Below are 25,149 nucleotides of genomic sequence, written 5' to 3' on the forward strand. Positions count from 1 at the left end.
AAAGATTTAAGTAGCATTGGTCATAATATTGCAATTAATGTACTGGTAAGTTATCGATGGAACTGAAATGTACATCTAAACTTTATCAGAAACGTCAACTCGACAAAGTGATTAAAATTTCTCCAACAAACGTTTGATTTGTCATTGATATAATAACGACCTTTGATTGTTATAAAATAGTTGGAATGAAATTTGGCACAAACTATCACGATAGTATAACATTGCTTTTATCAGTATATTACACAACCTCTCGTAGGGTTTTTGATGTTTGACATGGAAACGTAAGTAAATATCACGAAAGAGAGAGAGAGAGACGGAGACAGAGAGACCAGGAAAGACAGAGACAGAGACATACAGGGTACTGAATGATATCATGGAAACGTACATATTTTAACGGAGTTTTATTTTAGCGCTTTTCGCACTTTATTCTGTTAAAATTTGATTTGAAACTTTTTTACAGTACTATATAACTAGCTGCAGGAACACCTTCTCCTGCATATGTTGTATACATCAAAAAGTAACAATAACACACACGTTAGTAAATCTTTTGAGCGCATTTAGTGAATACGGTGAATTTCTATGAGAGACACTTTTGGGTCGTCATAGATACAGTCAGGATTGCTATTTACAAATGACACGGTATTTCCTGCTTCCATGGAAAGAGCAGGAACTATTATATATAAAGTACGAACCCACCACTCGGCAGAGGACATCGGGAAAGATTCCTTTATACATTTAACAAGTTTATGTTCGTGTTGAATACATAGTCTTATTGAAATATAATTTGAATTGCGAATACTTCTGCACATCCGTCCCATTACTTGGAATGATGCCAATATGTTGTACTCGCCGGATATTGGTACTCGGAAACGTATGGACGATTGAGTAAGCTGTATCGTAGCTGAACCGTTATTGGTGGACATGGATCTCCATAGTATCTGGTATTCTAAAAAAAGAAAAGAGACGACAAAATGTCAGTCTGTTAATTATGCAACCATAGTATTCAAAATTTCATAACATTTATTCACTGTCATATTCTTTATTTCAGTATGTCCAATGAGGCTAATAAAGTATTATTGATAATCGCGCACTACTATCAATTGCATAATAAACTGTAATTATAAACAGAATCTGAAGTGCTTTTTGTAAACCAGCGTCGTATCCTCCTAGTTATATACTTTATTTTGGAATTATCAAACAGGAACATCAAGATGGAAATCGTGCACGGATATTCCTACCATTCCTACCAACCCACGAAGGTTCAGGAAAACATAACAGGCCTTCTGTATCCCACTTTTGCATGATCGTAAGAGGCGACTAAATTTGGGACCTTATCTCTTCTCTCCTTTCTAAATAACTTTCTTCTTCCTAATGTCTCCCTTGACAATGCTTCACTTTTGGCCATTTGTTGAGCGTTCGCCCCTGTGAGGAAGGCTTTGGGTTCTGTCCCTTAGCCGAGACATACCAAAGTCTTTAAAAATGGTAGTTTCTACTCCTGCTTAACGCTCAGCAAATTAGGAGTGGGACGACTGGTTCGCCCGTTGTCAGTATAATGTGACCGGGTGGGGCGTCCTGCTGGGTGTCTTCGGCAGTATGTTTCAGTGAGGTAGCACTATAAAGTCGGCATCAGTTCCGCGCTATCACAAGGAGACAAACACGAACATATCGCAGCCTCCCAAAATACACACACATACACTACACGCATGCATCTTGCACACAGGGGAGGCCGTCCTTAAATGACCTTAGCTGTTAATAGGACGTTAAACAAAATCAAACAAACAAACAAACAAATCCCACTTTATATCGTTTGTTGCTACTAACGAGGGTCCCCTGACGAAATCGGAGTTTTCTTCTATGTCTTCTGCTTAGGGGGCTTTGACAAAGCCAAAGTTGAACTGCTGCCCCACTTGCAACACTTTAGAACTCTATGGTTTCTTCTAGAGCAAGTTCCCAACTTTTTCTTTTCGGAGGTGTTTTTTAAGAATACGTCTTCATATGACATTGACAAACAATCACCATTCTTACCAGAATTGGTTGATATATACTCTGCTTTCATCCAAAGCTTGATCGTGGTGTCATCAGCTTAAAGACAAAAAAAAGTAAACCTTAAACGAAACACAAACATCTGCAAAAAAAATAATAAAAAAAATATGATGTATTATTCAAAGAGTGTAATAACTTCTGTCATAACGATACCATATTTGAAAACCAATTTGATTCCTTCATGCCATATCTATACCAACTTGACAAATCGATGACACTCCATGATCTGACGATATGGTGCTCTGTTTTGACATTCATGTGCTATTTTTTTTACATCAATGTGCTTTGTTCTGACATCAATGTGCTATTTTCTAACATTAATATGCTATAGTCTGACATCAATATGCTCTTTTCTGACATTTATGTGTTATTTTCTGACGTCAATGTGCTTATTTTGACAATTAAATATGTTATGTTCTAACAGCAACTTATATGTCTGACAACAAAAGCAATTTGTTTTGAAGAGTTTTTAAAGAGTTCTTAAGGACTTTTTTAACAATTGGAACACCCACCTCAGGTGTTATGCATTTATTAACTTTGTGTTTGCAAAACAAGAATGACACATAGGAAATAAGCAAGTTGGGAGACAACATTTACGAATTACCTTGCGAAAGCGCCTGATACTGGGGTCTGCGTTGTGTATCGGTGGCATTCTGTAACATCAAAATTGCTGGACTTAAAAATAGTGCGAATTATTAAAAAAATCTACGAGCGTATTTAAGTAAAACTAACCATGCTTACGTTTAACCTGCAATTAATGAACACAAAGGAAATCACAACTGTTTAAAACTAATCCTAAAATGGTTAGTTTTAAGGCACAGAATCAATCAAAATACCTTCCGGTTTTTAGATGCTTCATGTCAGCTCGTTCTCAAAATAAATGTGTCTTATATTCAAATATTTTGAACGGATGATGTACTATATTGAATGAGCTTAAATCAATCGTAATCAAGAAAAGTTGTCAGCCTGTTTTCTCGTCATCACAATATAATCGTTTAAAGACATATGGAAGTGAAGATGTATATTCAGGAAATCAATTCAGTGTAACGGTACAATGTTAACTGTAAAATGTTGATATAAAACACTCAGGCCCCAGTTGCTTAAAGGTTGGTAAATTTTACCAATAGGTTAGTGAAAAAAGTCATATTGAACCAAACAGAAGAAAATGCTTCAAATCAAAATAAATCCTCAAAACGCACCAATCTTATTTGTCCCAACCAATCTATGGCAATAAAATGAAATCGCATGCTTTTAATTGTGTTCGCTTCATATCTAACATTTCCCTAACTTACAAGCTTTCAGCAACCGGGCATAGGTGTTCATCTTACTCTTGTACATTTGTATTATCTTATATTCATCTTCAGCTATATACCAATGTTGTCTATATCATTATAAACGGTTTAATTGAAATGGAATATACATGTAGATAAAATGTCGGTTATAAATAATATGAGTAAGATTACTTTCGGCGCAGGAGTGAGTACATTGTAAATTTGACTTAATTAAATGGGACCAAATACGCACTGATTGTCTTTCGAGACCATGATTACCAATGGAAACAAAATCCGAAACAATATCTGTTATGGCATCAAGGTCAAAGTCACAGTGGGAGCAACATGTAAACTACTAGATTTACACAAAACTAACCATACTTAAAGGAAGTGTAGTTGGGTCGTAACTATGTATGTCGAGTATTGATTAATATTTATTTCAAACACAGACAATTGAACATGTTTTTAAATGAGTCCTGCAAAGCAAACATTACAACACCATGTATGATATTTGTATTTTATATGTTTGATAGAAATGCATACTAAAAAATATTTCATACTCATTAATAAACACTACAAGTTTTTTTTTTTTAATTTTTGTATCGCATTGTTCACCCCATATCCATTTATATTTTTAACTCGGGTAATCCAATTTCTAACTCGGTGAACACACCAAACATTTAAATCGTCTAGTATGATCGGAATGTCTTCATTGGAGCGAAATAAAATCTACATTAATATGCATTCAAACTTGCTAAGCGTAGACTTTTAAAACTGCGTTGGTGTTATAGTAAAAATTTTCAGTTTATTAATAGAAACGCGAAACAGGATAAACGTCCATCGGCTGTAAAGATAACAGTAACACTATCGATATGATTTTGCTCTTCGACGTCAATCATTTAAACTATATACTGACAAAAATGCCAGATAGAATAAAAAATAAATAATATTGTACGCCTTTGGTAATAAGAGTAAGCGTTAGTGTTTATTACACCTTGTTTCTGTAGTTACCGTCGTAACAGTCAGTGTTAATAACAACTTTGTAACTCCAGTATTTATAGTAACATCTAGTGTAAGTAACATTCAGTGTTAGTAATAACTTTGTTACTTCAGTAGTTATAGAAACATGCAGTGTTAGTAACATTCAGTGTTATTAACAACTTTGTTACTTCAGTAGTTATAGAAACATGCAGTGTTAGTAACATTCAGTGTTATTAACAACTTTGTTACTTCAGTAGTTACAGTAACATGCAGTGTTAGTAACATTCAGTGTTATTAACAACTTTGTTACTTCAGTAGTTATAGTAACATGCAGTGTTAGTAACATTCAGTGTTAGTAGTAACAGTGTTGTTACTTCAGTCATTACAGTAACATTCAGTGTGAGCAACCACATTGTTACGGCAGTCATTATCGTAACAATCAGTATTAGTAACAACGTTATTGCTACAAGTATTTTAGGACTATTCAGTGTTAGTAACAACGTTGTTTCTGCAGAAATTATAGTAACAACTAGTGTAAATAACGTTACTACTCAAGTAATTACAGTAACATTCAGTTTTAGTAACAACATTGTAACAATAGTTATTATAGTAACATTATTCATTGTTTGTTACAACATTATAACTGACGTATATCTGGGTGATCGTAATAGTTAATTACATAATTGTTACTTCAGTAATTACAGTATATAACTATAGTAAAGGTAAGTGTAAACAACATTGTTACCGCAGTAGTGATAATAACATTCAGCGTGAGTAACAACATTGTTACTTGAGTATTTATAGTTACATTCAGTTTTAGTAACAATGTTATAACTGGAAGTATTATAGTACCATTCAGTGTTTGTGACAACATTGTTACTGTAGGAATTATAGTAACATTCAGTGTTAGTAGCAACATTGTTACTGCAGTAATTATAGTAACAGCCAATGTAAATAGCAACATTGTTACTGTAGTAGCCTAACAGCCAGTGCTAGTAAACACGTTGCAGTATATCTTAGTAAGCGTTATAATCGGGGTCTTTGAGAACAAAAGTAAGCGTCAGTGTTAATTACAACATTGGTTTTGTTCAGTTTATAGAAACCATCAACGTACGAATTATGTTAGTGTTAGGTGAATAATTACAACTGAACGGTATAAAATCAACTGGTACCTGTAAGGGTATTGTTGACTTTGTAGTATCGTTTTGTGGCCCATTGTATGAAAATTTGATATCTTTCGTAGATGACACGGAGAGGCAGAGGCACAAGGTCGCCACTCCCATAGCGATTGTCCCTAAACCGATAATTATGACACACCCCACTGTGACTTTACACTCCTTACATCCTTCAACACAATGTCCTTTCTCAGCAGGATATGTGCTCAGTGGGTCAGATGAGACAGACTTTAAACAACAAATATCCTCTCCGCCAGTAGACTTGTCATGGTCTGCTTCATCAGATTTAAACTCCTTGTCAATCTTTGTCTGGGACTCTGTGGCATCCTCGAACATTTCTTTATTCTCCCATGCCATGTTACAACCTTAATGTCTTCAGTATAAATGAAAACAGATATGCTTTTTATGCTTTACCTATTGATATATACAAATGTTCATGTAGTATTTCCTTGATTTCGTCCTGGCTATTTATATATATGCGTGGATTATCTAATGATATAAATACACCCGTAATACCCATTCATGTATATTGTTATATAGCACCATGTAATATCAATCTATTCAGACAGACATTCAAGTATTTGTTACATTTGTAACAGCCATTCATGATTAAGGCTTATGGAAACATTTTAATACAGTTTTGCATTAGTACATAGTTAATGCAGACTAAAGTATTACTCAAGGTAAATATTCAGCATGAAGATATATCTGTGGAGTATCGACTAATTCTAGACTTAACCCTATGCCCAAGTTTGTATAATTAGCACAGCACAGTGTGAATTTCCTTTATATTTTTGACAAGCGTCATTTGGGCTTATTTATAAAAGGTAGTGTATATTGAAATATATTGCCCCATAATTTGAATCGCTATAATGAACAACTATTTGAATCACCGTTAAAGATTAATTGTCTTTAGAGCCTACTTTACTGGAAAATTATTATAACGATATACTTAGTGAATAGTACAAAATGATCACCTACTGTAACCTCCGTCTTATGCCACCATACATTACCATGTCATTAAGTGGTGATTTCCTCAATATCTAAGGGCCAGATAAACCTTGGTTCGATGATACTTGTAGATTGTTGTATAATAAATATAAAATTGTGTTATTGAGTTTTAATGTAGACCGGTCATTGACAAACAGAGTAAGCCTTGCGCAAGCCAAAAAACAGTATAAAGAATTTTACCGTATTTTTTCTAAGCGGAAGGCCTGTTATACGGGTAATTTATCGTTAACTGATTTTTTTCAATACTTCAAAGGTCTCGCTGATGTACCTATCGTCGAAAGTCGAGGTCATAGTTTGATTGATAGAAATACTGATTGTGTTTATCCAGAGTTAGATGTGGATTTTAGCATTGAGGAATTAACAGATGTAATTAGGGGTTTGTCTCGTGACAAGTCGGCTGGTACTGATATGTTACTTAACGAATACATAATTGAATATAGAGATATTTTTTCCCCTGTTTTGATCAGGTTATTTAATTCTATGTTACATGTAGGATATTTTCCAGAGTCCTGGGCGCAGGGTGTTATTATACCTCTTCATAAAAAGGGGGATAAAAACAATGTGAATAATTACAGGGGAATAACATTAATTAGTCATCTAGCTAAGTTATTTACTTCCTTGTTAAATAAAAGATTATTAAAATGGAGTACAAGAGAGGATATTGTTACCGATGTCCAATTTGGTTTTAAACCTGGGTTTGGTACCAGGGATGCTATTTTTACATTACATAGTTTAATAATTAATATATTAGAACAAGACAAAAGGCTGTATTGCGTATGTGTAGATAACAGCAAAGCTTTTGATAGTGTAACATATGATAAACTTTGGTATAAACTTTGGAAAAGTGGTGTTAGTGGCAGACTGCTAAATGTAATTAGATCTATTTATGATAATGTACGTTCTTGCATAAATTTAAATGGTAAATTGTCTACTATGTTCGATGTACATGTCGGTGTATTACAAGGGGAATCGTTATCGCCCATGCTTTTTTCATTATTCGTTAATGATATGGAGAGTGAGTTTTTAAATTCCAATTGTCAAGGTTATGAACTNTAGTGGACAAATTTTGTTATCTAGGATTAGTTTTTTATTATAATGGAAGATTCACCGTAGCACAAAACACGTTGGCATCTCAAGGCAGGAATGCTTTTTATCTTTTAAAAAGAAGAATGAAAGATTTTATCCTTAATACTGAAACTAAATTATCTTTGTTTGATACATATGTGACATGCATACTGAACTATGGATGTGAGGTATGGGGTAATTGTTTATCGCCGCAAATCGAAAAAGTCCATCTTCTCTTTCTTAAAGATTTATTAAACGTTAAGAAAACCGTCAATAGTTCTATGGTTTACTTTGAGACAGGAAGTTATTCCTTACATATAAAGCGCAAAGTAGCTATAATTAAATACTGGTTAAATATTTTGAATACAAATAACTGTGTACTAAAAGCATGCTATGATGCACTACTTGAGCTTAATGTCAAAAAGCCGAATTGTAAACTTAACTGGGTTTATCATGTTAAAAATGATTTATATAGAATGGGTTTTAATCATATTTGGGATGTTCAATATGTTCCAAATGAAAAACAATTTGTGGAAATGTATACCCAACGTCTGCATGACGTATTTATTCAGGAACTACGTGGTGCGTTTGAAACATCTTCTAAATGTTATTTATATAGACATCTTGTCGATACTTTTAATATGCAATTCTATTTAGTAAAGCCTTTAACATTTAATACCAAAAAAATGTTGAGTCAATATCGCATGCAGGCGCATTCCCTTAATATCGAATCTGGACGTTATAATGGGGTTCCGAGAGATCAAAGATTATGTTTTGCCTGTGACAAAAATGATTTAGAAGATGAGATACATTTTATTCTTATTTGTCCTGCTTACTCTGTATTGAGAAACATATACATTAAGCAATATTACTTCCGATGCCCCAGTGTGTATAAATTAATTGAATTATTGTCATGTAAAATAAAACACTACGTAGATTGGGTCTATAATTAAAATATGCTACCGCCAAAAGAAAAACCCTCGTGCAGTAATATTGCTAAATTATGTATTCTTTTTATGTGATAATTATATGGAATTGTCCTCCGCCATCTTGAAAATTTGAAATATGTTTTGTTTTCTATGTATCAATTAACATTTATGCTGATTTGCATTCGGAAATAAAAAAAAATGAAACTTGAAGCATGGTTGGAGGCACGGTAGTCTAGTGGTAGGACGCCGATCGCGTGACCAAAGGCTTGCGGATTCGACTCACGTCACAGCACTGTGTTGTATCTTTGAGCAAGATACCGTTTGTTCCAGTCTACTCAGCCGTATATGAGTACGTTGTTGGGTAGTGCTAGAATTGTTGAATACTAGCTGTGAGCGCCTAAATGGCAGCACCGGCTGTATGCTCCACAGGGAGCTAAGAAAGATATTGACTGCTTGCGAAGGCCCTATAACACGGGTAATAATTTGTGAACCGCTTTGAGACGACCTACGAACTAGGTTGTAATGAAGCAGTATATAAGAACCTCGAATTATTATTATAATTATTATTGTCTGAAGTGCCTAAGTGATGTATATGATGTCATAATGAACAACTGAAAATGTCATTGAAATATTTTCTTTGAAACGAAAAAACATTGTTATTTGTTATCCGGGGGGGGGGGGGGGGNGCATTTCAGATCAAAATTATATGTACCTCTTTTATAGACATATAATAAAATGCATTTTAAATGTACTTTATGATAAAAACAGTCACTTATACTTAGTGTTCAATTTAGCCAGTTAGCATATTCTTCATACAGCTTACATGTAATTTGAAGAAAGGGAAATGTACTGTTATTTTAGTGATGAGTAAAAAGTAGTCCGCAGATTCGAAACGTAAATTTTGATAGCCCAGTAACAATCGGAATTATTATTACTTTTCTTTAAGGGACAAAACAAATATCAATATTGATTCGTTGTCTGCAGTGCAATACTTTTTACCTCTTTTTTCTATTGTTCTTGACACTTTGTTTTCTCTAGCACTGACATATTTCCTGTCAGTATCTATGAAGGCAATTCAGACTTGTACTTTGTCAGAATATGGGAATGAGATTAGTATTCAATAACCGGCAACTATGCATCAAAAGTTCATGTTTTTTATTTGTCTTATCATGGATTCCCGTATCTCTGTACGTGTACTGGATTATTTTCTGACTGAAATATAGCTTAGATTAAAGTCTTCCTAAAAAAAGTCATAGACATTGTAGATTAATTGATTAACCTTTTCTGAGTTTATGAAGTTTTGCTTATGATTAGAATGTTTAATTCTCGTTAATTTAGAGTAATCAATATCACAGTTACGTGCTTGTAAGATTTATAAAGTTCGCAAAAAGAACAACTCATATGATTTGAAAACGGACAATTTTATGTTTTTAAACTCATCTATAGAGATCTCATATATGATAACGACGGTATAATCTAATATTGGCACTGGACCCGAACACACACAGGCTTGTTTGATACGTATTACTTAAAAATATATATAAGCAAAGAAGTAATAGCGACAGTGCAGACAAAGATATGCTTCATAATTAACTTGTAAGCCGCCTATGATCAAGACAGGAAGACGGAGACTTACCTATCAAAGCATGAACGGGGGTTGTTCTCAGTTCCCTTACGTTTAGAAACAAAAAAGTGTTGATATAGGAAAACAATGGCAAACCAATTATAGTCTGTTTCATACTTACCCCACAGGTAACTTTCCTGTGTGAAAGTTACCTGTCTGACTTGTAGCTTTTCTGTAGATATCTATTTCATAAGTTTCAATAAATTTTAGGGGGTATTAAACTGATGAAATAAGATAATAAATAAACACTTAATTGTCTGTTTATCAAATTTTAGGCTGTTATTTTCGCTTTTCTGTGTATGTGATATAATGTAAGTTATTTTTTGGATATATAATCTTTAAGTTTTCATACATTTTGGGGGGTATAAAACTGATGAAATAAGACAATAAACAAGCACTTAATTGTCTGTTTATCATACATACATGATGTACAATGACTAAAAAGCTAAAATATGTACTTAATTAAGAGCTATGACGGAAAACTGTTCATATTTCCCCCAAGTCGGAATTTATGAAAAACATTCAATGAGTAAATAATGTCTAGTAGCGAAAATGCATGGAATAGATATCAAACCAACTGATTATGAATTTGTGAACTGCTGAGATATTAGGTATTGTTAATAGGATACTGCTTTAGCAATATTCACTATATCTATGCAAGTGATGAGGTTTCCTAGACTTTGAATAATTACTTTCATCACTTTCCCATCCGAGGACCAACTTTTGAATGCAATTTTTGAATCCGTGATGTAATATGCAAAAATAAATCGTATGATGGGAAAGTTGTCCTCCTTTGGCTGTTTGTGAAGGTGCTCAAAGTAGTGCAAAAATATGGTTGATCTGGTTTCTCAAAACCTTTTCTTGGGTTGAAACAGATTGCATTTCTATATTTAGTGTAGGCGAATGTGTAACGCAGTTTATTTTTGACCAGAAGAAGTGAACAGTGCAAAATCGAATCCACGTTCAGATTCACCTTTTTCACATTTAAACATGCGATGTTTTTCCTTAACTAAGTAATGAAATATATTTCTGAACATTTTATTGATATTTTGATGATATACATAATGATTTATCTTCTATGGAATCATGTCATCAAACTCCTGTACACGTGTACAGTACAGCTATGCTTTGCAAATAAGACACCATATGAATTGTTTTATCCTTCAATTCGCACTAGTAATTTCATTTATTTTTTAAACTTTTAAACACAAACAAATGATGCCGAAATACAAAATATGGGGGATTGTTGCGTCATAATAAAAAAAGGCCAAAAAACCGTAACTGTTATTATCGCAAATATACACTACAGTCGGACAGTAAAATGTCACACATTTCGGTTGTAATGTATCCCAGATGTAAGAGATGTGATGTTGCGTTCGCTTTATTCATCAAGTCCATCGTCCGGTTCTCAAGGCTTGCAGAACATTGTAAAACTCTTTGTCACATATTACGCTTCTTACTAGGTAAATAGGCATCGTATTAAATGTTACAATAATAAAGAAACCTTTCATTTTATGTTATAACTTTAATAATATGCTTAAAGTACAAAACTATTACAAAATACAATAACACATTTCATACTGTGAATTAATAGAAAAAATCTAAACAGATTCAGTGAGAAAATCTAAAATCTATAACCGTAGTTGTTCGTGTAAGCACGGCGTAACACACCTAGGAGACGGGGTGTCGCTGTACGTCAAAATGGCGGACGGAGTCACGCCAACGCGACCAGGTAGTAAAAAGATGGGGAAAATGTATGATGATGTGACTTTAACAAGGCCGTGTTTATACGAAAAACATATTTTGATATACTGCTGAAAATATTAAATGGCGTCATCATTGTCAGGTCCTGACAGGCTTAAACTTAAAACATTTAGACAATGCTGCATTCAAGTACAACATGCTGGCACGTCCATGCATTCTTAATATGAAAATTTGAAACATGATAATGGCATACAAATACATATATTAACTTAATTTTAAGGTTATTGACATAAAACATTCTTTACAAAAATATATGTATAATTATCTAAAAAAAAAAAGAAAGAACCAAACTAGAAAAATGTCAAACTGACATTAATCCCTCTTTGTCCTCCCTCTAATACGTGAAATATATCATTGATACTTTTATTTTCTAAAAAGAATTGCTCCATTGTAAATTTTTCGTTTTCGAATAATATGATTTAAACAACTTACAGTTTAAATTGCAAACACGCATCTCTAGCTTCATAATTAGTAAAGTAAAAATAAGAATGTTCAATATCAAAACGGAATTAATATTTTTAAGTACTTAAAAGAACATAGTTAACATTTTAAAATTTATTCTTTAGATCTATATCTGATATCAATTCAAGTTTGAGACAGTTGATCATATCACAACAGAATAAATGATCTAAGTTGATCACATTTGACAGGACAGATAATAAATCTATATACATATGTAAGAGACTGGTGTCCCCTCGCCAAAGGCGTCACAAACAATGCATAATTTGACATTAAAAATGACTATGAATGGGGCCACAGTTAGTTGACGCATACAAATGGTTCTTAGTTCGACTCAGTACGGTATAAAAAAAATGATGAACTTATATACTAATATGATCAATTGTTTTGTTGCTATGCCATAGTCAACACATGAAGAGTCAAAGAAGAGTTTTTATCTGGCATATATATATCTATATCTATATAAAGTCCCTTCCTTTTTGCTTTACCCTATTATTGTCATAAATGCATAATTGTCATGAATACTTTCTTTGTATGTACCAACAAAAGCACATTTACTGATAAATGCCCCCAATGACTGGCCTCAGATTGTATGACCGACTTTGCATTCATGATGTAATTTTACGTAATATTTCATCAACCATTCTGTATTTGTTTAAACATGCCATTCATACGCCAGATATCACTAAATGCTCTCCACAGGTAGCGAAATAAGGTAATGGGATATCACACAGAATCGTACACCCACTCTCCTCATACATCAATGCCGGTCACCGCCGGTCCCTGGTAACAATCGCACTTTGATTTATTAGGTACATTTAAAATACTTTCTACAAACAACTACTGGTTTCGTCATCTCGTTTAATTGTAAGGAATATCCCTCAATTTCGTCACTGTAACCTTGTGTCAACCTGGATTCCATTTCTTTTTTTTGACAATTTCATTTGTCATTTTTTAACTGCATAATTCTGTTGACTAGTGTTAAAACTATATATTTCAGTCTTTCTATCCCACAGACGACCAAAACCAATTATAAAATATTTCAAAACATACCCAGAGTGAGTTTTTGATTGTGTTTGTATTATACGAGTTGATGAAGCCGGAGTGAGTTTTTGATTGTGTTTGTGTGATGCGAGCTGATGAAGCCGGAGTGAGTTTTTGATTGTGTTTGTATGATGCGAGCTGATTAAGCCGGAGTGAGTTTTTGATTGGGTTTGTGTGATGCGAGCTGATGAAGCCGGAGTGAGTTTTGGATTGTGTTTGTATGATGCGAGTTGATGAAGCCGGAGTGAGTTTTTGATTGTGTTTGTATTATACGAGTTGATGATGCCGGAGTGAGATTTTGATTGTGTTTGTATGATGCGAGTTGATGAAGCCGGAGTGAGTTTTGATTGTGTTTGTATGATACGAGTTGATGAAGCCGGAGTGAGTTTTTGATTGTGTTTGTATTATGCGGGTTTATGAAGCCGGAGTGATTTTTTGATTGTGTTTGTATTATGCGAGTTGATGAAGCCGGAGTGAGTTTTTGATTGTGTTTGTATGATGCGAGTTGATCATGCGTAAATCGAGCATCTTCAATGTCAAAGTTGACTGAGCTTTTCCATCTCCAAGTTTGATTCGTCTGCTTTGATGCAATCACGATAGTCAGTAATAAACCTTAATCCATTCCCTCGCTGCATTTCTATTTTCGTTGATATCACACCGTAAACATACCATGTTTTGTCCGCATGTCTACTAAAAGAATCGCTGAAATCGTTGCCGACCTTGGATCTGTCTTCAGCCCTCTCTATGCGCAAGTGAATCGTTCCTGAAGGATAGCTACCTCTGCAGTATTTTTCGTCATACATGACGCTCACTGAAACGTTGTACACACCACCATCCCTAAACATTAGAGCGGGTTGTACCCCTTCACTGTAGGACAATCCCAAGTTATTACGATTTGCCATATTAAAATCAATGCTTTCCATCTGGCGTTTGTATGGAAATGTTTGTGAGGGTTTGTCTGTACCAATTTCCTGCAAAAAATAAAAAATTTAGCATTACAATACTTGCGTGAAATGACATTATAAGTTTTTTTGTTTAAATCAACGGATAATAAGCAATTTAAAGAATTATGAACCTGGACAAGTAACTAGGTTGTTTAACTATAACCGTGATTGCTGAACCGCATCAATCATTGTTACCGATTAGGCTTTATTGAAAGAGACTAGGCTCTCATGAAGAAACCTGAATACTGTTCGCGAACCTTGCTTTCGCTAAAAGAAAAAAAGGGCTCGGGGATGAACTGATCAAGGAAGGATGAATCTCTTAACCGCCTTTTACATGAACTGACTCGGTCACAGAGAAATTCTCATAACGATCCCTATCCAACCTCACTGTTGTTTTTTCGTATAAACTGTAACCTTCCTTTACTATAGCAAATTTGTGTTTCTAAATGAATTTTGTTTTTAAATGGTTACAGATAATGATATATCTAGAATATGTAAATTGGATGTTCCGCATATCTAAAGGAACTTAAAGTCTGTATGACGAATCTTGATGATGTAAAATGTCCCCATTACATACATATATCATGTTGTTTAAGGATTGGAGCATGTCTTGTTGAGACCTATTGGTTTTAAACCTCCATGGTCTTTGAGACAAATTAAATGAACTGCGAAGTTAATACATATAGCTCCCAATACAACATGATTCAATCTTTATATTTACATTCCGTACGATTTTGATATGATTTTTTGGAAAACTTGGAAGGCGCCAACGTACGTGACGTCATTACTAAATGTGTGATGGCGTCCTCTTGAGATAAGTACTTAAGGATTGAATTCTGTTTTGTTGAGGTTTATGGGGTATAAACCTCAATGGGTCTTGAGACAAATTTTGTGAACTGCAAAGCAGTTCATTTTGAATTTGTATCCTTATATTTACATTCAGAGCGATATTGATATTTGTTCGGATAATTTCTAAAATATCGGTCTTGTGCAAGTCTAACATCACGGAAGGTATCAAAACTTATGACGTCATCACTCCATGTGAGATGTCGTCCTGGTAAGATGAATAAGCAAATTAAGATGTAATTATTTTTTGAATTCAATTGAATACTTCTGACAAAAAAAACAAATTGAAAACAATCTATGAATGGAACTACTTCCCGCGCTCCGCGGAATAACAGAGTAATCAGGTTGATAATATGCTGATGTATTCATACGTCATCTGAAAAGTTCATTGGAAAATAACCTCTAAAATGTTAAGTAGGTATATTGAGTCCAAGTTCAGTAGAAATGTAAATATAGTTGTATGTGTTTTGTACTGATTATAATGTTATAACAACAAACACATAAGATATGTTTATTTAATCTATAACTGCTGAAAAAATAAGTTTACCAAATTATAAAAGGGACTACTTCCTGCACTAATTTGTTGACGTGTTCATACGCCAACTGAAAAAGTTTACGCAAAAATAACCATCATATTCCTTGGTAGGTATATTGAGTCCAAGTACAGTAGAAATGTAAATATATCTGTATCACGTATATTGAACATGAACTGTCCTTAAAACGTATCTTACCATGTAAAGTATTATGACATATCGAACACATGTGCAGTATCTGTAATGTGTGTGTGTGTGACGTATTTAAGCCATATATATTGAGGCATGTAAAATATACGGGACGTATTGAAAGGTTGATAAAACCATATCACGTATTTAAAGGTAGTTAAAACCATATCACGTATTTAAAGGTAAATAAAACCATATCACGTATTTAAAGGTAAATAAACCATGTCACGTATTTAAAGGTAAATAAACCATGTCACGTATTTAAAGGTTAATAAACCATATGACGTATTTAAAGGTAAATAAAACCATATGACGTATATAAAAGTAAATATAACCATATGACGTATTTAAAGGTAAATAAAACCATATCACGTATTTGGGTCATATTAAGTCTACATGACGTATTTAACGGTAATATAACAAATTTAGTATAAGGAGAAGAATTAAGTGAAGCGATCAGCATGAAATGTGAAGGCGAATGAAAGATACTGATCAGTGTGGTAAACCTTGAAAGTAATACATCACGGTATGTACATTATTTAAAGGCGATTATATACGCCCATGTATGTATACATACGTTTATGTCATAACATTTTGGAAAATATAATTAAAAATATCCAAATGCATACAATTTTTGTACGACTATCACTGATACATGTTTGTAAAATATCTTTATTACTTTTCTTAATCATGCTATGTTTTTGACGTACCGTACTTTGAAGCATAATCATGTATATATACCATGTAAGTGGTGTGTATGATGTATCTTTAGAAAGCGAAGTCTTAAATGTATTAATGGCATAATTTAACGTATCAAAGTATTTTTATATTGACTTTTCTTATTCAAATACAAATTTACAACGAACGCAACCCTATCAAACTCATTTGTCAATATGCATATATTCATTTGTATAATATCATTACATGACAATGGAATGCAATTCACACAACGAATGCTTAAGAAAACTGAATGTTTTAATGTTTAGAAACAATATTCATACTCTCAGAGATTTAAAATCAGTCAAGTTTTACGACTATTGGAATCCTTATTATATGCTGACGTGCTAATTCCTGACCTCAAGTCCGGTTATATTCTTAGCTCGGGTTTTCCACGTTATTAATAAAGAAGACAGAAGAAGCTACATAAACCAACCTTCAGAGCAATGAAAAACCATTGGAATGTAAAATATTACACATTTTATGACAAATATTCAACATAGTGCAAAATCACTGTACCGTATATATATACACAATCACTTGCTGACCACTAAATATATAACAGTTACTATGGGTCGCTCTAAAACTCCTCAGTGTATTTATAAAGCAACGACACTATTTTAATTGGTCGTTTGCTGATCCTGGTCATTCTGCGTTCAGAATGCAATTAAATAACATTAATCTTGTAGTAATGAGAGTAGGCATTAATAGCATATCATAAATTAATATATCATTATATCATATACTATTTATAAATATATATTATATATTCATATGTCATATATTAATATATTATCATATAAGTTATATACTTTTCTGCAACGGCAAAAAATCAGCATTTACCTGCAGTATCTTTGATGAATTGTTTGTGTTCTCATGTTGTCCCAGGGGTGTTAGACATACAACTTCTGTTTGCATCCTGGACAAGGAGATACCGATACCGATTCCTGTTCCAAATAACATCAATAACAGAAAGAGGACACAGACACATCCCTGCTTTGTCATAATGCACGACTGCAATACTTTTACACAATATCCGTTTTTAGCAGAATATATACCGAGACGCTCTGATGCTTGACACCGCAAACAATAATCTTCGTCAGGTGTATTTTCATTGATTTCCTCATTCAATCTATCCTCAATAACAATTCTTGTCTGTAAATTAGCAGCATTTTCACACGATTCACCAGCCTCAGATTCCATGTTGGTTTTTAAACTGCCGAAAGCAGGTTGATATCGGCTTAAATACTAGTTTTGGATTCCTTTATGCCAGAATGTTCATTTTTATCAGATGTTTAATTTTAGCATATATTTTCCTGGTCTATTTATAGTTTGGGGTTTTACAATCACATGAATGGCTGCATATATATACTTGGTCCTGTACATGTACATCCGTTCATGAATCATGAGATGTGCTCGAATATCATACGATTGTGACGCCCTGTTGAGCTATAATGTAAGGTGCGAGTGTAGCGGCATCTTCGCTAGCCAAGGGTTGATCCGGTACGATCTACCTACTCTTTGATCATCGGCTTAAATACTACGCTGGTTTCCTTTATTTCAACATGTTTATTTTTATCAGATGGTTTTCCTGTCCATGTATTTATAAACATGTTCTATTTATAGATGGTTTTTACAATCCCATGAATGGCTACATACTAGCTCGTGTACATGTACATCCATTCATGAATGATGAAATGGGCTGATCTCGAATATCATACGATTGTGACGCCCTGTTGTACTGAAAGGATAGAAATGTAAAGTGCGAGTGTAACGGGAGAGAGAATAAAACTCTATTCACGAATTACTTTGATGGTGGATATGATGTGATATGAACCTAAAATTTAGCATTGACTGGAGCGAAGCTTACGTCGATATCATCGTGTAAGGTTCATATGACTATTTACTAACTATCATAAAAATCGATAATAGTTTCAACATAAGATTAAAAAACTAAAGCTAAATGCAATCAGGTTCTTAACAACAAGGGTGGTCGGATGGTGCAATGGATACAGTAACACAGATGTCTTTCATTAAGAGGGTTGGGGTTCGATTCCCCGATCGGACGTGAAAAGGTATGGGGTTACCTACACGTTAACATTGGTTTTCTCCAGGTATTCCGGTTTCCTCCCATATTAAGACCCCCCGCACGCTAACATCCGGGCCAACAGGAGCGATTAATATAAGTCGAAATAACTTGTTTCATAATCGTTTTAAAACATATAAAGATTATATTCTTCTGTCCATAGTTCGAATACCAGGGTTCTTGCCTATCAAAATATCTATTTATCTTTCAGGCGTTTACCCAAAGCAAAGGTGCCAGAGGATGCCTCTAAAGATAACATTCAGAGAATAACACTTTTCAGAAAATGGTCCAATGCAGTTTATAGATCACTTGAGCCGATGATAAGATCATACCTCACCCCTGGGATCGGAGGGGTGGGGATAAAGCAGGAAAAATATAAGTTAAAACATATTCCTCACCACATTTAAATTTAGAGTCCAATAATTTTCACAGATTGATAGGTTCTGATGTCCTTTATCAAAGATGTAATTTTGTTACACCCCCATCCCACCCCAGCGCATTCGTTCTTCTTTGAGGAGGTGGGTTACGTTTACTATAGTTTATACAGGGATAGGCAATTATTTTGCCTATTTTGACTTCATGAATATGGTCCCCATTTTCAGAAGAGGAAGAATTAAAGTTTCGATGAAATCATTTTAATTATGACAATAACAGTGTACACAATATGAAAAGATAGGAACCTGCCCCATCCCTGAAGCCAAATGGTCAGGGACAAAGGGGGACAGGTTAAAAGGCTTAAATAATTCATGATAAAAGTTTTTGTTCTGTTTCGTTTACCCTTGTACAAGTGATTCGTTTCACTTAACAGTCCAAATAAGGAAACAAGCAGATATTACAATCAACTTTATTGCATTTTACATCCAATTTACAAGGATCGAGCTGCAAACATCAAACAAACATTGATACTATATAATGGACAGCAAAAACTATATACTTATGCATTCTGCAAGCCTGCCTTCCTCAGTTCAAATGACTTTTTAATAAAGAGGCTTATTTCCTGCAAAAGCTGTGGTCATTAGATGACAATAATAATATTAAATTTTGTAGATCAGGCAATGATGGTTTAATTTTAGTTTTTTACAACTCATGACCGCTAGGCAGTTGGGTTTCTTGTTTTATAATTGATCACGTGTATAGTATTCGGTTTTTTCATTTAATAACCAATATAAAACATCACTCCTTTAAGTAAACCCCCGCCTACTCGGATTTGCGTGAAGCTATTGGCGTGCAGTGTACAGTTTATAATTCAATTGTTGTTTTGTTTGAAAACTGAGTGATTTTGACTTCATACACCAGCTCAGTGTGTGCAATACAAGTAAGACGTGTCTCATCAATACTGCATCAAATAAGTATAAAGTCTATTCAAATACAAACAAAAACAAATTTAGATCTAAATAGTGTACGCAATACAAAGATAAATATACAATTGTATATAATTACTGGAATGACCATATATTGCGTTATCTTTTTAACTAAGATTTAAATCAAATTAAACTTTATCTGTTTTTTACAACAACTGACAAACACGTAATATCAATTTACTATAAGCACTCCTATCAGCCCGGCGGCTAGCGCACAGGTCTTAATGTGGGAGGAAACCGGAATACCCCGAAATAACTCGCGTGGGCGGACAGGTGACCCTTATATGGAGGAAAATGGAGCACCCGGAAATAAACCTGGTGGACGGGCAGGTGACCCCCATACGGAGGAAACCGAAAAACCCGGATATAACCGGGGGGGGGGGGGGGGGGGNATATAACCCACGTGGGCGGGCAGGTGACCCCAATACGGAGGAAACCGGAGTACTCGAAAGAAAACCCACAAAAACCTTTTCAATACATCTGCTTGCATAGAACAACACTTAGTATCATTCTATAAACAGCTATCTTTGAAAGTTTATCTACAAGGATTAAGTAAACCAATGTCATCTTATGGATTATCGCACCATTGCCAAAATTCGAAAACATGCTATCGATGCATGATTTGTTCCCGGTATGACTATAGCTTGACACGTAATTTGTTTACATAAAAAATATACCTCGCTGGAACCGTATGAAGAAAAAATAACGTTTTTACTCTGTCTAACCGACTGAGATTCCCGGTCAGCGCCAGTATGCTAGACCAGCTGTTCCACTGTTATCTCAACAACCGAAATAAAGGGAAGATTACGTTTTCTCACACCCTTCCCATTTGTGTCTCCTGTTTTAGCCGAGAAAGATCAGCTGGCACCCCCTAGGGGAAGATAGCCTCGTGCCGAATACCATGTGTTCAATTGTGACGTCATCAAAATGCGTCACCGGTTATTAATGACGTTATTCATACCCTACATGTATTTTTGTTAACACTACTTTCGGTGGAGCTGTGACGTAAATAATAGGATGGGAGAAAAACAATCATCCCCTACCTTGTGGATGTGACAGAGAAACCTCCAACCCTCGGGGGGATTGTTTGGTTGTCGAACCCTCGGTAGAGCCTCGGGTTAGACAACCAAAAAACATCACCCCTCGGGTTGGAGATTTCTCTATCACACCCTAAAGGTAGGGGAAGATTCTATTAATCTACGGAAAAACACAGAACAGTGGGACAGGGGTCCTTAATTGATAACAATTGAGTACTCTACGTTTATACTTATGCTTGATACAGATCTTCTGTGTCTTTTTCTGTTCATATTTTAGGACATTATGGTTTATTGGACAGAAAACGCTGTAAGGTCAAATGTAGAATGTGGTCAGTAACGTCCTGATATTGAAATAGCTGTGTTTGTGGACATATGCTTTCATAATTACAGGACAAATGTTATAAGTAAGAATTCTAAAAAAGACAACAGTAACAACTAGGGCACAAGTGTTCTGATGTGTGTACGAAGGATCGGAGATAATTGGAATGATGTACAAACTGTGAACCAGCAAAAATAAGAATATGTGCATTGAGAATTTTTAGGTGAATTTATTTGTGTCAATGATTAATGCAAACGGATCAACGAGTACACTAGCCTAGTATAAACTTTATAATGGATCAGTGCAGTGGTTGTAGAGATGTTTTCAGGAGAAGATTTTAAGCAATGAAAAGTATAAAACTCTTTCATGCCCAAGGGTGTAGGATAGGGAAATTCTACCCGAGGGGTTTTGCAAATCCCGAAGGTGGAATTTCTTTATCCTACACCCTCGGGCATGAGAGAGTATTTTTTTCTCATTCCAACTACCAGAATAAGCTCATAAACAATGAAAATGCGTTTGGACTGGCTACCATTAAGAAAATTTCAACTTTGCCCCGAAGCTTTTTTGACGAAAACGAATCTGTCGGCGAGATTAAGCATACTCCATATTGCAAACAAATTTTCTGTTTCGGATAGAAGGTTCCTATACCCCTTTCTTAGCCTAGACAGCTCTATCTTACACACAGAGAAATGAGAGAGAAAACCTTTCCCATACATTTACTACTGCAACGAACATTATTTTAACGTTATATCTGTAACTTTGGATACTACTTACTTGCTGTTGAAAAGCATACACAATAATTGACCTACTGAAGCAAATATACTCAACTCCTATTAATATATCTAATTTTCAGCGTCCCATTTGACATTTGTAATGACTATTAATGTCATCTGAAAGCAGTTTAATGTTTAATTTGAAAATACCATTTCTCGCTATATGAACAATGAACGTTTCACACAAACACAGGTGAGTGCTTATTTGATTTAAACAATTTGTAATAGATACAGAAGGACAAAAAATGAATAACACTGCATCGTAAAGGGGTTGCGTCCTTCTAGGTCTCAACGGTGATGCTAGGGCCAAAATGTTGGAAATCTGAATAGTCTAAACTACAGTTAAAACTGAGGGGCAGGTGCGTAACTTTAATGGAGAACTGGATAACTGTATCAACCCTGTCACTACTCAGAAGAGATAACTGTGGCCACCATAACACACACCACGGTTACTGCACCTTTGAAATTTGGAAACAGAAACAGTATGCCAAAAACTGAACACTGCATCGTACAGCTGTTTCATTCTTCTAGGAATTATACATCCGATTTGTATTTGCCTCACATAGCCGACAGTGGTATCTTTCAGACAGGTTCTGCTCGAAACATAGTGAAAACATGGATACAATATCATAATATCTGTATTTGAATTAAGTTATCTCAAGTATGCTTCCAAGCAGAATCAAAACATTTGACTCAAATGAATTATGCGTATCAGCTGTTGTAGTGTAATGTTGAGGTAACGCGTGTAACCAATCTAGAATGTAATCATGTACGGGTGTAGTATACTACCAATGTCTTTTTCCGTTATATCCAAATATCATCTGGGGGAATATCTCCAAATTTTCGATTTAATTATTGTTCTCAAACAACGTCCAATTAGCAAACCAACAGTTCGGTGACATTTATTAGACAGCGGTACTCAAAATGGAATATGCCTGCGTCTGTTTTAGAATCGGTAATGTATTCCCCCTTAGGTTAAAAGATGGAAAAGCTGTTAGAACATCAATTTAAACAACCTATATAATACACATTATGTATCAACGATTATGAGAAAAGGGATATATACAAAAGTATGTACAGTGTTGGCCTGGCAACGCAAGTAAACACAATCCGTGATGAAGTTGTAAAGAGGTTTTTTACTAGGGAATACTAATGAAAATCTTGCTATTTCTTTTATATATGTATACATATATATTTGCTTTGTCAACATTTTTCAAAATAAATGGTGTTTAATACGATATTCAATATGAACAGAAAGTATATGGATGTAATTGAAATCTATGTTATTTCCTATGTCTATAAGACACATGGTTATATGATTGATGAATTGATAAAGTATGAACATACTCTGATTTCCCTAGGTTTTAAAAGAGAAAACATATTTATTTGAAAAAAAACCCACTTTAACTTCGATGGTTAGTCAACAAATGATGAATTGAACTAATTAAATAATGATCAGAAATTAGAACAAATGTTTCTGACGTATTGTAGCTACATATGTATGTATGACAGTATTCTGTTACCGTCCGCAAACCTTTGATCATTGCACATGTACTTAACGTTTACACACATGGAATCTGCACATATGTGGCCATTTTTGCAGGAACGGAAAAAATAATATTAAAACTTTTAAGACGGTATAGTAAGTATAATTCAAGGATTACCATTTAATGTAGACCAGTTATAAGTAACATTGCTTGAGACAATTTGCGTAGGGCATACTTAATATATAAGTTAACCCTCGACATAATGCCACACATATTTCATATATAATTTTGTTTTCAATAGCATAACCAAATATTCATCATCATCATCATCCTGACATTATTCTGAACATCATCATCCTTATCACCATCATCTGACATCATCATCATCATCATCATCATCATCATCATCATCATCATCATCATCATCATCATCATCATCATCATCATCATCATCATCAACATCATCGGACACCATCGTCATCATATGACATCATCAACATCATCGGACACCATCGTCATCATAATCATCATGAAAGATATTATTCTTAATATTATCATCATTATCATCTGACATCGTCGTCGTCGTCATCATCGTTGTCATCATCATCATCATATGATATTATTCTTAAGATTATCATCAGTATAATCTGACATCATATGACATCATCATCATCGTCGTCGTCATCATCATTGTCATCATCATCATATGATATTATTCTTAATATTATCATCATTATCATCTGACATCATCGTCGTCGTCATCAACGTTGTCATCATAATCATCATATGATATTATTCTTGATATCATCATCAGTATCATCTGACATCATATGACATCATCATCATCATCGTCGTCTTCATCATCATCATTTTCATCATCATATGATAATATTCTTAATATTATCATCATTATTATCTGACATCATCACCGTCATCATTGTTTTGCATCATCCTCATCATCCTCATCAGCATCAGCCATCATTATCCTTTGTCATCATTATCATCTGACATCATATGACATCGTCAACATCATCATGAAAGATATTATTCTTAATATTATCATCATCATCATCATCATCATCGTCATCATCATCGTTGTCATCATCATCATATGATATTATTCTTATTATTATCATCATTATTATCTGACATCATCATCATCATCATTATTGTTTTACTTCATCCTCATCATCATCAGCCATCCTTATCCTTTGTCATCATTTTTATCTGATATCATAAGCAGACATTAAAAACATTGCCAATGCCATGTACATATATTAAGACATATATACCGAGACACTGATGCAAGAACAATACATGTAAACCTATGACATCAAACACACAAGAGCATAACCAAATCTTCATCATCAGCATCATCATCCTGCCATTATTCTTAACATCATCATCCTTATCACCATCTTCATCATCATCATCATCATCTGATGCATTCTGATGCAAGAACAATACATATAAACCTATGACATCAAACAC

The 25,149-nt window shown here is 34.3% G+C and overlaps 2 protein-coding genes across 2 annotated transcripts; both read right to left on the minus strand.

Moving 5' to 3' along the window:
- Window positions 1-484: 484 nt before the first annotated feature.
- LOC110458351 lies at window positions 485-5,841 on the minus strand. The gene is made up of 4 exons (XM_021510009.1): window positions 5,468-5,841; window positions 2,648-2,696; window positions 2,026-2,082; window positions 485-946 (listed from the first exon to the last, which is right to left on the minus strand). The coding sequence occupies exons 1-4, from the start codon at window positions 5,825-5,827 to the stop codon at window positions 558-560; spliced, it is 855 nt and encodes a 284-aa protein (XP_021365684.1). The 5' UTR covers window positions 5,828-5,841; the 3' UTR covers window positions 485-557.
- A 5,605-nt stretch (window positions 5,842-11,446) lies between these two features.
- LOC110458394 lies at window positions 11,447-18,152 on the minus strand. Its single transcript, XM_021510073.1, has 2 exons — window positions 17,439-18,152; window positions 11,447-14,337 (listed from the first exon to the last, which is right to left on the minus strand). Exons 1-2 carry the CDS (start codon window positions 17,796-17,798, stop codon window positions 13,903-13,905), a joined length of 795 nt encoding a protein of 264 aa, XP_021365748.1. The 5' UTR covers window positions 17,799-18,152; the 3' UTR covers window positions 11,447-13,902.
- Between the last annotated feature and the right edge of the window lie 6,997 nt (window positions 18,153-25,149).

Source organism: Mizuhopecten yessoensis, unplaced genomic scaffold (assembly GCF_002113885.1).
Source record: "Mizuhopecten yessoensis strain PY_sf001 unplaced genomic scaffold, ASM211388v2 scaffold9561, whole genome shotgun sequence".
NCBI classification, from domain to species: Eukaryota; Metazoa; Mollusca; class Bivalvia; order Pectinida; family Pectinidae; genus Mizuhopecten; species Mizuhopecten yessoensis.